Here is a 14,179-nt window from a genome sequence, read left to right as displayed (position 1 = left end):
TTCCATTGCACATTCTTTCCTGCTTTGTCGAAGATGAGTTGACCATAGAGTTGAGGGTCCATTTCTGGGCTCTCTATTCTTTTCCATTGATCTATGTGTCTGTTTTTGTGCCAGTACCATACTGTCTTGATGATGACAGCTTTGTAATAGAGCTGGAAGTCCAGAATTGTAATGCTGCCAGCTTTGCTTTTTCAACATTCCTCTGGCTATTCGGGGTCTTTTCTGGTTCCATACAAATTTTAGGATTATTTGTTCCATTTCTTTGAAAAAGGTGGATGGTATTCTGATAGGGATTGCATTGAATGTGTAGATTGCTCTAGGTAGCATTGACATCTTCACAATATTTGTTCTTTCAATTCATGAGCATGGAACGTTTTTCCATTTCTTTGTGTCTTCCTCAATTTCTTTCATGAGTATTTTATAGTTTTCTGAGTACAGATCCTTTGCCTCTTTGGTTAGATTTATTCCTAGGTATCTTATGGTTTTGGCTGCAATTGTAAATGGGATCGACTCCTTAATTTCTCTCTCTTCTGTCTTGTTGTTGGTATATAGGAAGGCCACTGATTTCTGTGCATTGATTTTATATCCTGCCACTCTACTGAATTCCTGTATGAGTTCTAGCAGTTTTGGGGTGGAGTCTTTTGGGTTTTCCACATAAAGTATCATATCATCTGCAAACAGTGAGAGTTTGACTTCTTCTTTGCCGATTTGGATGCCTTTGATTTCTTTTTGTTGTCTGATTGCTGGACTAGGACTTCTATTACATTGTTGAATAGCAGTGGTGAGAGTGGACATCCCTGCCGCATTCCTGACCTTAGGGGGAAAGCTCTCCGTTTTTCCCCATTGAGAATGATATTCGCTGTGGGTTTTTCATAGATGGCTTTTATGATACTGAGGTATGTACCCTCTATCCCTCTACTCTGAAGAGTTTTGATCAAGAAAGGATGCTGTACTTTGTCAAATGGTTTTTCTGCATCTATTGAGAGGATCATATGGTTCTTGTTCTTTCTTTTATTAATGTATTGTGTCACGTTGATTGATTTGCGGATGTTGAACCAACCTTGCAGCCCAGGGATAAATCCCACTTGGTCGTGGTGAATAATCCTTTTAATGTACTGTTGGTAAGGACAGTTTTTAAAAGTAAAGCTCATCTGCTGTTTTTATGAGCATCTCCCTAAAAGAGGCAAGTGGGACTTAGCCAAAGCATTAAAGTATGTTTTCTTCCTCTGGTCTGTTTGTGGTTTACACATTTAAAAAAAATAATGCCCTTTAAGGCTGCTGTCTTGGGTCTCTGACGGTGTTGGTTATCCCACAGATCCAAACAGATAGAATCTGCCTGCTTCAGTGGAACGGCAGCTTTCATGGAAGTGAGGATTCAGTCTGTGGTGGTTGAATTCATCCTGAATCATGTAGATGTCCTCTTTAGCGGGAAAATCAGTGCCGTCATTCAGGACGGGGCAGGTATGGCTAACACGGATTTTGTTTACAAGGAACATGTATAAACATCTAAAGGCATGGAAAACTGCATTTCTTATTATCTCAATTGAATAAATCTGTCTTTGGTAGAAAGCAGGTAATTTATGTCTACTTCTCAAAATTCATGGTTTAACAGTTATTTTGTGTGTGTATAATATTTAGTGAATGCTACATTAAACCTATTATGATCTAAGTTTATGATACATTAAAAAATATATCATGTCACAAATTATTGATGCATATAAACTTATATTATGGAACAGTGAAAGAAAAAATTTTTTCCACATCTAAGATATCTGAATGATACCAGGCCTTGCTTGTTATCTTTTAAGAAAGGAAAATAGTTAAGTTACTTAAGGAATTAAAATATATATATATATATATATGTATGTCATTATTAACAACCTGGTATGTCACCTTTTCCTCATTCAGTATAAAGCCCTATTGTTTGGCCATTTGAAAGACTTAATGAAGAAAATGTAAAACAGCACAGTTAGGTAGATGGAGATTGATATACACACACTAACACAGATTTATATTTTTTACCTATGCCAAAAATCTTGACTCTTTTCATCACTTTTCTTTCTTTCCAAAGCTTCTCTATCAAGACCCAAGTCCCTGCTGGTTTCCTCTCCGTCCACCAAGCTGCTGACATTGGAGGAAGCACAGGCACGAACGCAGGCTCAGGTCAGCTCTCCAATTGTGACTGAAAATAAATACATCGAAGTAGGAGAAGGACCTGCTGCACTTCAGGGAAAGTTTCATACTATAATTGAGTTCCCACTTGAAAGGTAAAATTCCTTAAATCCTCTGGTCAAGTGTTCTTTTCTTTTCTTTTTTTACTGTTGTATTCTAATACTATTATATTGATTTTGGGCTAGTCCCAGAAAAACCCATTCATTTGATTATAGATGATCTCTCATAGGGAATGATACAAATGATTTTTGAAAAGCATTACAACATTATGTCATTTTAAAGAAGATGAAAGTTAATTATAGAAGGCAGATTGTTGGGAAAAATAATACACTTCCACTATATAGAAAATAAGTGATTTTCTCTCTGAGATATGTTGTCTAGAAATTTATTTAGAAATAAACTGGGGGCATCTGGGTGGCTCAGTTTGTTAAGCATCTGACTTTGGCTCAGGTCATGATCTTGGGGTCTTGGGATCAAGTCCTATGTTGGGCTCCACACTCAACAGGGAGTCTGCTTGTCCCTCTGCCCCTCCCCTGCTCATATTTTCTCTTTCTCTCTCTCATTCAAATAAAAAGAATATAAAAAAGAAAGAAAGAAACTGGGTTGAAATAGCTTACTCAGGAAATAAAGAATGAATAATGACTTGTTTGACATTGGCTCCATATTAAGTTTAGAATAGACCAATACTTCTCATAGTGCTATCTCCCAACCAGCATCAAGAGATGAATGCATAATATTCCATTGTGTGTGTGTGTGTGTTTGTGTGTGTATACCACATCCTCTTTATGCATTCGTCTCTTGATGGACACTTAGGTTGCTTCCATATCTTGGCTATTATAAATAATGCTGCAGTAAACATAAGGGTGCATATACGTTTCAAATCAATGTTTTTGCCTTGTTTGGGTAATACCCAGAAGTGGAACTACTGGATCATATGGTAGTTCTATTTTTAATTTTTTGAGGAGCCTCCACACTGTTTTCCCTAGTGGCCATACCAATTTACATTCCCATCAGCAGTGCATGAGGGTTCCCTTTTCTCCACTGCCTTGCCAACACTTGTTATTTCTTCTCTTTTTCATTTTAGCTACTCTGACTGGTGTGAGGTGGTATCTCATTGTGGTTCTGATTTGCATTTCCCTGATGATGAGTGATTGTTGAGCATCTTTTCATGTGTCTTTTGGCCATCTGTATGTCTTTTTTGGAATAGTGTCTGTTCAGGTCCTCTGCCTCAATCAGATTATCTTTTTGGTATTGAGTTGTATGAGTCTTTATATATTTTGGGTACTAATCCCTTAGTGGACATGTCATTTGCAAGTATCTTCTCCCATTCAGTAGGTTGTCTTTGTCTCGTAGATGGCTTCCTTCACTTTGCAAGTTTTTAAATTTGATATATTCTCCATTGCTTACTTTTGCTTTTTGCTTTTCATGCCTTTGCCTGAGGAAACAAATACAGAAAAATATTGTCAAGGCCTATGTCCGAGAGATTACTGCGTATATTTTCTTTTAGGAGTTTTGTGGTTTCAGGCCTTAAATATTCCGAGTTTATTTTGTGTATCCTATAAGAAAGTGGTCTAGTTTCAGTCTTTTACATGTAGCTGTCCAGTTTTCCCAACACATTTATTGAAGAAACTTTTTCCCATTGCATATTCTTATCACCTTTGTCATAGATGAATTGACCATGTAAGCGTAAGTTTATTTCTGGGCTGTCTCCTGTTCCGTCAGACTATGTTTCTTTTGGTGCCAGTCCCATACAGTTTCATCTACAGTGTAGTTTGACATCTGGGAGTGTGATACCTCCAGCTTTGTTCTTCCTCAAGATTGCTGTGGCTGTTCAGGTTCCTTTGTGGTTCCTTAAAAAGTTTAGGATTTTTTTTTCTAGTTCTATGAAAAATGCTATTCATATTGTGTTAGGGATTGCATTGAATCGGTAGATTGCTTTAGGTAGTGTGGACATTTTAACAGTATTAATTCTTCCAATCATAAACATGGTGTATCTTTCCCTTTATTTGTGTCATCTTTAATTTCTTTCACTAATGTCTTATAATTTCCAGAGAACAGGTGTTTCACATCCTTGGTAAATTTAATCCTAGGTATTTTTATTCTTTTTGATGAAATTGTAATTTGAATTGTTTTCTTAATTTCTTTTTCTGCCAATTTTGTTAGTAGTGTAAAAAATGCAAAATATTTTTGTATGTTAATTTTGTATCTGCAACTTACTGAATTCATTCATTAGTTTTACTGGTTTTTTGGTAGAATCTAGGATTTTCTATATATAGTATCATGTCATCTACAAATAGTGACAGTTTTACTTCTTCCTTGCCAGTTTGGATGCCTATTTCTTTTTTTTGTCTCATTGCTGTAGCTCGCACTTCCAGTACTGTGTTGAATGAAGGTGGTAAGAATGCATCCTTGTCTTGTTTCTGATCTTAGAGGACAAGTTTTTAGCCTTTCACCATTGAATATGGTGTAATCTGTGGGTTTGCCATATATGGCCTTTATTATGATGAGGTATGTTCCCTCTCAACCCACTTTCTTGAGAGTTTTTATTGCAAACGGTTGTTGAATTTTGTCAAATGCTTTTTCTCATCTGTTGAGATGTTCCTATGATTTTTACTCTTCATTTTGTTAATGTGGTATACCATGTTGATTGATTTGTGGATATTGAAACATCCTCCCATCCCTGAAATAAATCTCACTTGATCTTGGTGAATGATCCTTTTAATGTGTTGTTGAACTCAATTTGCTAATATTTTATTGAGGGCTTTGCTTCCATGGTCATCAGGAATCCATTGGTCTATAATTTTCTTTGTTTTGTAATGTCTTTGGTTTTAGTATCAAGGTAATGCTGGCCTCATAGAATAGATTTGGAAACAGTCCTTCCTTATTTTTTTGGAATAGTTTGAGAAGGATAGGTCTTAGGTATTTCTTGATTTTTTGATCAAAGATCTATTCATTAACGTAACTGGAGTGTTAAAAGTCCCTTACTGTTGTATTACTATCAATTTCTCCCTTTATGTTTGTTAATATTTGCTTATAGGTGTTCCTATTTTGGTTGCACAGCATTTACAACTGATACAGCATCCAGTTGGATTGATTCCTTTTTATTATGTAATGCCCTCTTTGTCTCTTATTATAGCCTTTGTTTTAAAGTCTGTTTTGTCTGATGTAGGTGTTGCTACCCCAACTTTTTTTTTGGCTTCCATTTGCATGGGATATCTTTTTCCATTTTTTCACTTTCAGTCTGTATGTGTCTTACATGTGAAGTAACTGTCTTGTAGGTCTTGTTGTTTTATCCAATCACCCTATGTCTTTTGATTGGAGCATTTAGTCTATTTACATTTAAAGCAGTTATTGGTAGATATGTACTTATTGCCATTTTGTTAATTGTTTTCTGGTTATTTTTGTAGTTCTGTTTCTTCTCTTGCTCTTTTCTCTTGTGATTTAGTGACTTTCTTTAGTGTTATGCTTGGATTCTTTTCTCTTTTTTCTGTGTGTATCTATTAACAGGATTTTGGTTTGTAGTCACTATGAGGTTCATATATAATATCCTATCAAGTTTATTGAGTTGATGGTCACTTAAATTCAAATGCGTTTTAAAAGCACACTTCCCTCCTCTCCATTATATGTATATGACATCATATTTTACATCTTTTTATTTGTGAGTCCCTTAACTGATTCTTTAGATATAGTTGATTTTACTACTTTTTTATTTTAACTTTCATACTAGCTTTATTTTTTTTTAAGATTTTATTTATTTATTTGAGAGCACGAGAGAGAGAGAGAGAGAGAGAGAGACATGAGCAGGGGGAGGGGCAGGCAGAGGGAGAGGGAGAAGCAGGCTCCCCACCGAGCAGGGAGCCTGATGTGGGACTCGATCCCAGGACCCTGGGATCATGACCTGAGCCAGAGGTAGATGCTTAACTGACTGAGCCACCCAGGCACCCCATACTAGCTTTATAAATGATTGATCTTACTATCTTTATGTTTGCTTTTACCCGTGATATTTTTTCCTTTAATAATTTCTTTTCTAGTTATGGCCTTTTCTTTTCTACTCAAAAAAGTCCCTTTATCATTTCTTGTGTGGCCGGTTTAGTGATGAACTCTTACAACTTTTGTTTGTCTGGGAAACTCTATCTCTCCTTTGGTTCTGAATGATAGCCTTGCCAGGTAGAGTATTTTCTGTAGATTTTTTCCTTTCAGCACTTTGAATATATCATTTCACTTCTTTCTGGCCTGAAAAGTATTTGCTAAAAATAATGCTGATAGCCTTATGGGGTTTCCCTGGTATATATCTATTTGTTTTTTTCTTGCTGCTTTTAAGATTCTCTCCTTATTTTTAATTTTTCAAGTTTTAATTATTATGTGTCTTGGGGTGGACCGCCTTGAGTTCATCTTTTAGGGGACTTTATATGCTTCCCAGACCACCTCAATATCTGTTTTATTCCCTGGGTTAGGGAAGTTTTCAGCTATTATTTCTTAAAATAAGTTTTCTGCCCCTGCCCACTTTTCTCCTTTTGGGACTCCCATAATGCAAATGTTAGTATCCTCAATGTTTCCCAGAGGAAACATTTTACCTTTACCACCTACCATCATTTTTTAAAATTCTTTTTTTCTTTCTTATTTCAGCTTGGGTGCTTTCTACTCCCCTGCCTTCCAAATTGCTGATCCATTCTTCTGCATCCTCTGATCTGCTGTTGATTCCCTCTAGTATATTTTTCATTTCAGTTATTCTGTTTTTCAGCTCTGTTGGTTCTTTTGAAAATTTTTTATCTCTTTGTTGAAGTTCTCACTGAGTCCATCCATTCTCCTTCGAAGTCCAATGAGCATCTTTGACCATTACTTTGAACAGGCAAATTGCTTATCAGGCAAATTGCTTATCTCTGTTTTGTTTAGTTCTTTTTCTGAGGCTTTGTCCTGTTATCTCATTTGGAACATATTCCTCCATCTCCTCATTTTTCTTTCTGTGTGTTAGGTAGTCAGCTATGTCTCCTGGTCTTAAAGTGGTGACTTTTTCAGAAGAAGGTTTGTGGGGCCCAGTAGTGCAGTCCCTCCTGGTCACCAGAACCAGGTGCTTCTGGCGTGTTCCCTATGTGGGCTGTGTGTGCTCTCCTGTTGTAACTGGGCTGGGACTGCTGTGGGTGTGCTGTTGGGTGGGTATGGTTCTCAGTCTGGCTGCCTGCAGTGACCAGCCATGAGCACTAGGGGCACGCTGGTGGGCACAGCTGGACTTCAGTGCAGTGGTCTGAGAGGCCCGGCTGTAGCTGCTGCAGGAGTGCTGGCAGGTGGTGTGCTGGTGGGCAGGGCTGCCTCCCTCCCTCTCTGGGGGAGGAATTGCCTTGAACGGGCTCCACACTCACCAAGGCTGCCTGCTAGGTGTGGCAGGAGCCACTTTTGAGGGGTGCTTACAGGGACAGGTGGGTTGACTGGGGCTGGTCTGAAGGGAACACTGGCGTGGGGCAAATGGTGCTAGCAAGGTAGATGGATAGTGTCAGAACTGGCTCCTGCCATTGTTGGGCCAGCTAGGCCGAAGGAGGGCAAGAAAAATGATGCCTCCCAGCATTTCCATGATTTCTTCAAAAATTTCTTTATAGAGTAGCAGTCAAGAGAGTAGATACTTGGATATGGATATAACTGGGTTCCAACCCTGACTCCATCATTTACTTGTTTTATAACATTAAGGAAGTTACTTAAACTTAGTGTCATAATTTCCTCAGTTATAAAATGAGAATAATAGTACCTACCTTGTACAGTTATTTTTACTTTAAATGAGCTACTACATAAGGCAGCACAGTGCCTGGCATTCAATTTATATTAGTTATTATTTGTAATACTTTTCTTCCTTTTTGGTTTAATTCTGTTTACTCACACACAACTGTTTTCTTTAACTCTTATTTTGGAGTTTTAATAATTCCTACTTCCAAATATTTCTTATTTTTACTTATTTCACTGACTGTGAGGTTAGATCTAAATATAAAAATCTGTATAAAAATTATCTTTGTGACTAGTTATTAATATTCAAATCTATACATTTTATTACCATGTCATGCTTTAGCTGTACAGTTTAGCTGTGCTCTGTAGACTGTGCTGTATACACACACGCGTGTGCTACATATATGACATATACACTGGATGTGCGTGCTGCTTGTATGACATATACACTGGATGTGCATGCTGCATGTATGACATACAGTGGATGTGCGTGCTGCGTGTATGCACATATACACTGGATGTGCGTGCTGCATGTATGCACATATACAGTGGTTGTGCGTGCTGCGTGTATGACATATACAGTGGATGTGCGTGCTGCATGTATGACATACAGTGGATGTGCATGCTGCATATATGCACGTGTAGTGGGTGTTTGCTACATGCGTGGCATATACAGTGGATGTACGTGCTGCATATATGCACACATAGTGGGTGTTTGCTACACGTGTGGCATATACTATGAATGTGCATGCTACATGTATGCACACATAGTGGGTGTTTGCTACACGTGTGGCATATACTGTGGATATGTGTGCTACATGTATGCACATATAGTGGGTGTTTGCTACACATGTGGCATATACTGTGGATGTGCGTGCTACATATATGACATACCGTGGATGTGTGCTACATGTGACATAAACAGTGGATTGCATGCTACGTATGACATGCAGTGGATGTGCGTGCTGCATGTATGCACGTGTAGTGGGTGTTTGCTACACGCATGGCATATACAGTGGATGTGCGTGCTACGTGTATGCACATACACAGTGGATGTGTGTAAACACAGGTACTATTTCAGCTGTGCCCTCTCTAGGCTGTTTGGTTCTTTCCATCATTTGTTCATTTCCTAGAAATGAAGACAGCCCCTTGGATATCTTAATACAGATTACTTTCTCTCTCATAGGAGGAGGCCTCAAAATAAAATGAAAAAATCTCCCGTGGGCAGCTGGCGTTCCTTTTTCAACTTGGGGAAATCGTCGTCCGTTTCCAAGCGGAAGTTGCAGCGGAACGAGAGTGAGCCTTCCGAAATGAAAGCCCTGTCTCTGAAAGGTTGGTGCTCCCGCCGTCCTGTGCTTTGCCGCCAGGAAAGCAGCTGGTGTGGCCGGCCTGTGCCCGTCGTCCTGCCCTGCCGGCTTGTGCCTCTCTGCATACAGGTGCTCAGTGTATCGTGATGGTGTGCACCATGTGCTTCAACACAGTGTGTCCACAGCCGTGGTGCTACACGGGAATTGTCTTCTTCTACCAATTCTTCATCTCCAAACACAGACATAAATATGCAGGGAATACGGTGGAAGTACCCAGTTTCTTGTGGAAACTGCAGATTGTATAGAGTGTGAATGTGATTAAAATTCGTAACATAGTTTATGTATTGTTGTTAATAAAAAAAATAACTGCTGTGGTGTTTAAATTTATTAATCTGTATTTTTACAGATATAAAATGTGACAAAACCATGTTTTAACATGCCTTTTAAGTTTATAACTCTTATAACCAAGGAATCTATCTTTTTATGGGATGACTCATTGATGAGAGTATCTTATTGGATCAAATAAATCTATTACTGTTGTTGTAAATACTACTCTTAAAAATAGTTTTAAAACCATGGTCTACTGATATTAACAGCTTCTGAATCTAGGAAGGATAGTAGTGCTTGAATGTTAGAAATATGTTCAGTTCATTTAATTCATCATTCATTCAATTTGCAGTCATGTACTAAGCATGTGCTAAATATTTTGATAGCAGCCTCTCAGATGGAAAATTAAGATATTGCCCCTGCCTTCAGAAACTTACTTGGGAAAGTGTATGTGTAAGACAATAAATTTCATGCAGAATCACACCAATTGAAATAGATATTTATGTGAGGCATTTATGGTAGGACTTGTCAGTTCCTATGGGCAAGAGGGTTAGTGGTCAGAAATCTACTTGGGTTTTGAAAGATATAAGTAGGGATTCATGTGATCACCAAGGGACTGAGAAGGGCATTTCCGAAATGGGAGCAAAGTGTGTGCTCATGTGTGAAGCAGGGAACTTGGCTGGGTATGTGATAGTTCAAAAAGAGGTTTAGGTCATCAGGGGCCTCATGTGCTTGCCAGAGAGTTTTGGTTTTGTCCTGTGTTCCTTTGGGGGTTATCCTTTGGCTTTAATATGTAACACGGTTATGTTTAAGGTTTAGAAACATGACTTACAGCAGCAGCACAGGAAATATATGGGAAGAGATAAGCCTGTAGACTGGACAGTAATTAGGAGACAGTTAGAGGTGGACAACCAAGAAAGAGTTGAGTGTCTGGGATAAGCAGTTGGCAGAAGTGGGAAATAGATGTGAGAGATATTTAGGAAGCAGAATCTTATTATAAGGCTGGGTCACCAAATGATTGTGAAGGATGAGAAAAAAAGAAAAATCTAGTATGATATCATCTTAAGCCATCATGCTGATCTTTAGGAAATAAAAAAGGAAGATGTTTTAAAATTCATCTCATTCTCAAGTTGATAATCCTTTAGATAAGAGATTTTTCACGTAGGAAACCATGTGAAAACAATACAGCCCCTTACATAATACGCTGCTTAAATTGAATATGATTGTCAAAATGTACAGTTAATCACCCTTGGAAGTTTAAATATGTGTAGAGAAAATCACTGTTCCTTTTCTCTACATATGTAGCCATGGATAAAACTTCACACTATTTGGTTTTGATTCTTCAGGTGGCAGGGCAGAAGGAACCCTCCGTTCAGCTAAAAGCGAAGAATCTCTTACATCTCTCCATGCAGTTGATGGTAAGACTAAAACTATCAGTTGTTTTATTCTATATTTCATAAAAGAACACAACAATTGAGTATATTTGTTAAATATATGTTACTAAATAGGCTACAGACTATCATTTGCAAACAATACTCATATCTATTTGGTGTTGTTCATGGATGTCTTCATACGGTACCAGTCTTAATTTCTTCACTGTTGACATGATTGCTATTCAGTGTACATAAAAATAGGTAAAATGTTTTAAGTTAACCATTTATTGTTATCAATGCCCAGTGGCAAATGATGTTATTAGTATTTCTTTAGATTTCATGAAAGCACAATTTTACAAAGTATAAAATTAAGCAGTTTTGATATTCAAATCAGTAGTCTTTTGTCTTGTAAATGGCTTAACCTGACATTAAATTTCATAGATCAGATTGATTATAGGCAGTCCCCATTATCTGAAGATATGATCTTCCATACAAGGAGAAGAAAATTTAGAAGTGAATCCTCTTAAAAAGGGGGCCCAAAATTTTAGTAAAGAATACAAAAAGGTTTGATTTACTTGACAAACAAAACTAAAAATTATGAAAATAAGTTTTTTGGCCCCTACTTAGCTAAAGTTGGGTTATGGTTGCAATTATGTACTAATGTTTAGAATGAACAAAGGTTTACTTCAGTTGGAAGGAGATCTAACTTTTTTGACAAAACCATGTCATAATAGCAAATAGAACATCCTTCACTTTATGGTTGGCTTATGCAGCAGGATTGTAAAAAAAAAAAAAAGGCCCTTTCTACAAAAATAACGAGGATCTACATTGATTTCCCATGGGCTTTTCTTAATCTGTTGATATTGGGATCATTTTTTTGAGATACCCTGGAGTGTCATCGTCCTGGTCAAATTTCTTATCTCCATTTATTAACTCTTCTAACTGCCAGATCCTCATCAGCCGATAGCTCTGCTTATTTCAAGAAATCCTCACACATCCCTTTAGTTGGGTGTCTGACATCTTAAGGGTTTTCCAAGGTTTTCCATTTCACTGTGGTTAAGAGAATGGTTCATAGATACAATGAAGTGGGCTGGGTAGATGCCAGTATTAAGCAAAAAATAATGTTTTAATACAGATTAATCATATAAGTGGTCAACACGTTAGTAAACATTTATGTTAAGGCAATTTTGGCAATTCTAATCTTTGCAATAGAATGCTGAGCTCGAAGACTTCTGTTACCAGTTGGATGTGTAGCAATATCATAAAATTGTATAATGGTTTACTCTTGAAGGACTCTGCCTGAGAGACTTAAAGCCTATCCTTATTAAAGAAAAAAAAGAAATTATTTTTGTTCTAAGTATCGAAAAAGAATCCTATACTAAGTATTGTATAAATACTTTTTGGGATTGTAGAGATTTTTAGTTGATGTTTGCTTTTTAGAAATGTGGGTGTTAAGAGGATTTTCCCCACCAAAAAACCAAAAACAAAACCCTTTTGCTCTGCTATATCCAAAGTACTATTTAAAGTGTTTAATTCTATCTTAGAAATCTTGTGTGAGATCAGTCATAAAATAAGACAAAAAGAAAGAAATCTTGCCCAAAGTCACCACAAGAGTCAATGTTGGACTAGTAATAGAATTTAGGAGTTCTGAGTCTTTTTTCCTGTTGAAACCATGAAAGGCTGCATTCTCCCCCTCATGACATCAGATGTTTTTGTTATTTAGGATTTGGTTCAGGAGTTCCAGCCATTTGCCCCAGGAGACAATTTCTGGAAAGAAAATGAGAAGGAACATTTCCTTACCCTATAGTTGTGCATTACTACTGTACTAAGTAGGTGACTTTTCATGGTATTGTGTATTGTGTATCCTAGGCAATCATACTTTGATGTTGTTATCCGTTTTTGCCAGGTGACTCCAAGCTGTTCCGACCCAGAAGACCCAGATCTAGCAGTGATGCACTGAGTGCCTCTTTCAACGGAGAAATGCTGGGGAACCGCTGTAATTCCTATGATAATCTGCCCCATGACAATGAGAGTGAGGAGGAAGTAGGGCTGCTGCATATTCCAGCTCTTATGTCTCCTCACGCAGCCGAGGACGTTGACTTGAGCCCACCAGACATTGGCGTCGCCAGCCTGGATTTCGACCCAATGTCATTTCAGTGCAGCCCCCCTAAGGCTGAATCAGAATGTCTGGAGAGTGGGGCTTCCTTTCTAGATTCATTAGGATACTCCCAGGAGAAATCAAGCTCCAACAAAAAGGATACAGAAGCAGGTGGTAGCCAGTCTCAGACGCCAGGAAGCACTGCAAGTTCTGAAGCCGTCTCTCCTCTTCAGGAGAAACTGAGTCCATTCTTTACTCTGGACTTGAGCCCAACCGAAGAGAAATCATCCAAGCCACCCTCATTCACTGAAAAGGTCGTCTATGCTTTCTCTCCAAAGATTGGACGGAAATTAAGCAAATCACCTTCTATGAACATATCTGAGCCAATTTCAGTGACTCTTCCCACTCGCGTATCAGAAGTCATCGGGACTGTGTCAAATACAGCAGCTCCAAATGCATCTTCTCCAACCTGGAGCAAAAGTGTTGAAGACAATGATGTCATAAATAGATCCCCCACCCAGGTAGGAAAGATGAAAACAAATGAGAGAGAGGCCCAAGGAGGATGTGAGTCTGAAGTCCAGCCCCTAGACCAGGGGGCTGCTGCAGAAGTAGAGTCTCCAGGGAAAGAGGAGCAGGTCGTCGCGAGCAGTCAGAGTAAGGCTGTACCTTCTGGACAGACTCAGACAGGTACCATTTGTTTTCCTCCATTCTTTCCTTAAGCTAAGAGGGATCTTCAGTCCTGTGTGCCATCTGTGCCTTTTAAGAGAGAAATTTGCTCCACAGCTAGCCTTTAATCAAAGAGAATGTTTTTCTGGGTGTGCTGATGGCTCAAAGCCCTAAATTAAAATCAGTCAAACAAAAATCCCCCAAAGGGCCAGTGGTCCTGCTTCAGACCTTCATAAAGTCCCCTTTTGTCTTTGGACAGTCAGAATTCCTGGATAATTTTTGCACAGCTTCATAGCTCTTGATTCTGTTTTCTAATAAAAGTACCTGTATTATAGCCTTACAAGTTAACCAGCCAGCCTACACCATCAAATGTAAAAACTATCCTTAATAACAATCTGCAGGCACTTGAAGCTTGTTTTCTAAGCAGTGTTTTCTGAGCCAGATGAGGGACCTGCTTTTTTCCCCCCATCTCTATAGCAATTCAAGAGGAGATTGCAATCTTTAAATACTTTGTTTTAGTTTTCCTT

General features: G+C 38.2%; 1 protein-coding gene across 7 annotated transcripts in view; it reads left to right on the top strand.

The window, feature by feature from the left end:
* The window catches only part of ARHGAP32 (Rho GTPase activating protein 32), a 322,139-nt gene that overhangs the window by 299,463 nt on the left and 8,497 nt on the right, over positions 1 to 14,179 (top strand). For all 7 annotated transcript variants that reach the window (XM_027578842.2, XM_027578845.2, XM_027578847.2 and 4 more), the window contains 5 exons: positions 1,316 to 1,461; positions 2,072 to 2,267; positions 9,068 to 9,213; positions 10,862 to 10,933; positions 12,795 to 13,673. In XM_027578842.2, the coding sequence (XP_027434643.1) occupies positions 1,316 to 1,461; positions 2,072 to 2,267; positions 9,068 to 9,213; positions 10,862 to 10,933; positions 12,795 to 13,673 (1,439 nt within the window). The remainder of the gene's footprint in view (positions 1 to 1,315; positions 1,462 to 2,071; positions 2,268 to 9,067; positions 9,214 to 10,861; positions 10,934 to 12,794; positions 13,674 to 14,179) is intronic.

The sequence above is a fragment of the Zalophus californianus genome, chromosome 11 (genome assembly GCF_009762305.2).
Source record: "Zalophus californianus isolate mZalCal1 chromosome 11, mZalCal1.pri.v2, whole genome shotgun sequence".
Taxonomy (NCBI): domain Eukaryota; kingdom Metazoa; phylum Chordata; class Mammalia; order Carnivora; family Otariidae; genus Zalophus; species Zalophus californianus.
The sequence above is the reverse complement of the archived record's forward strand: the minus strand, read 5'-3'. Positions and strand labels throughout refer to the sequence as shown.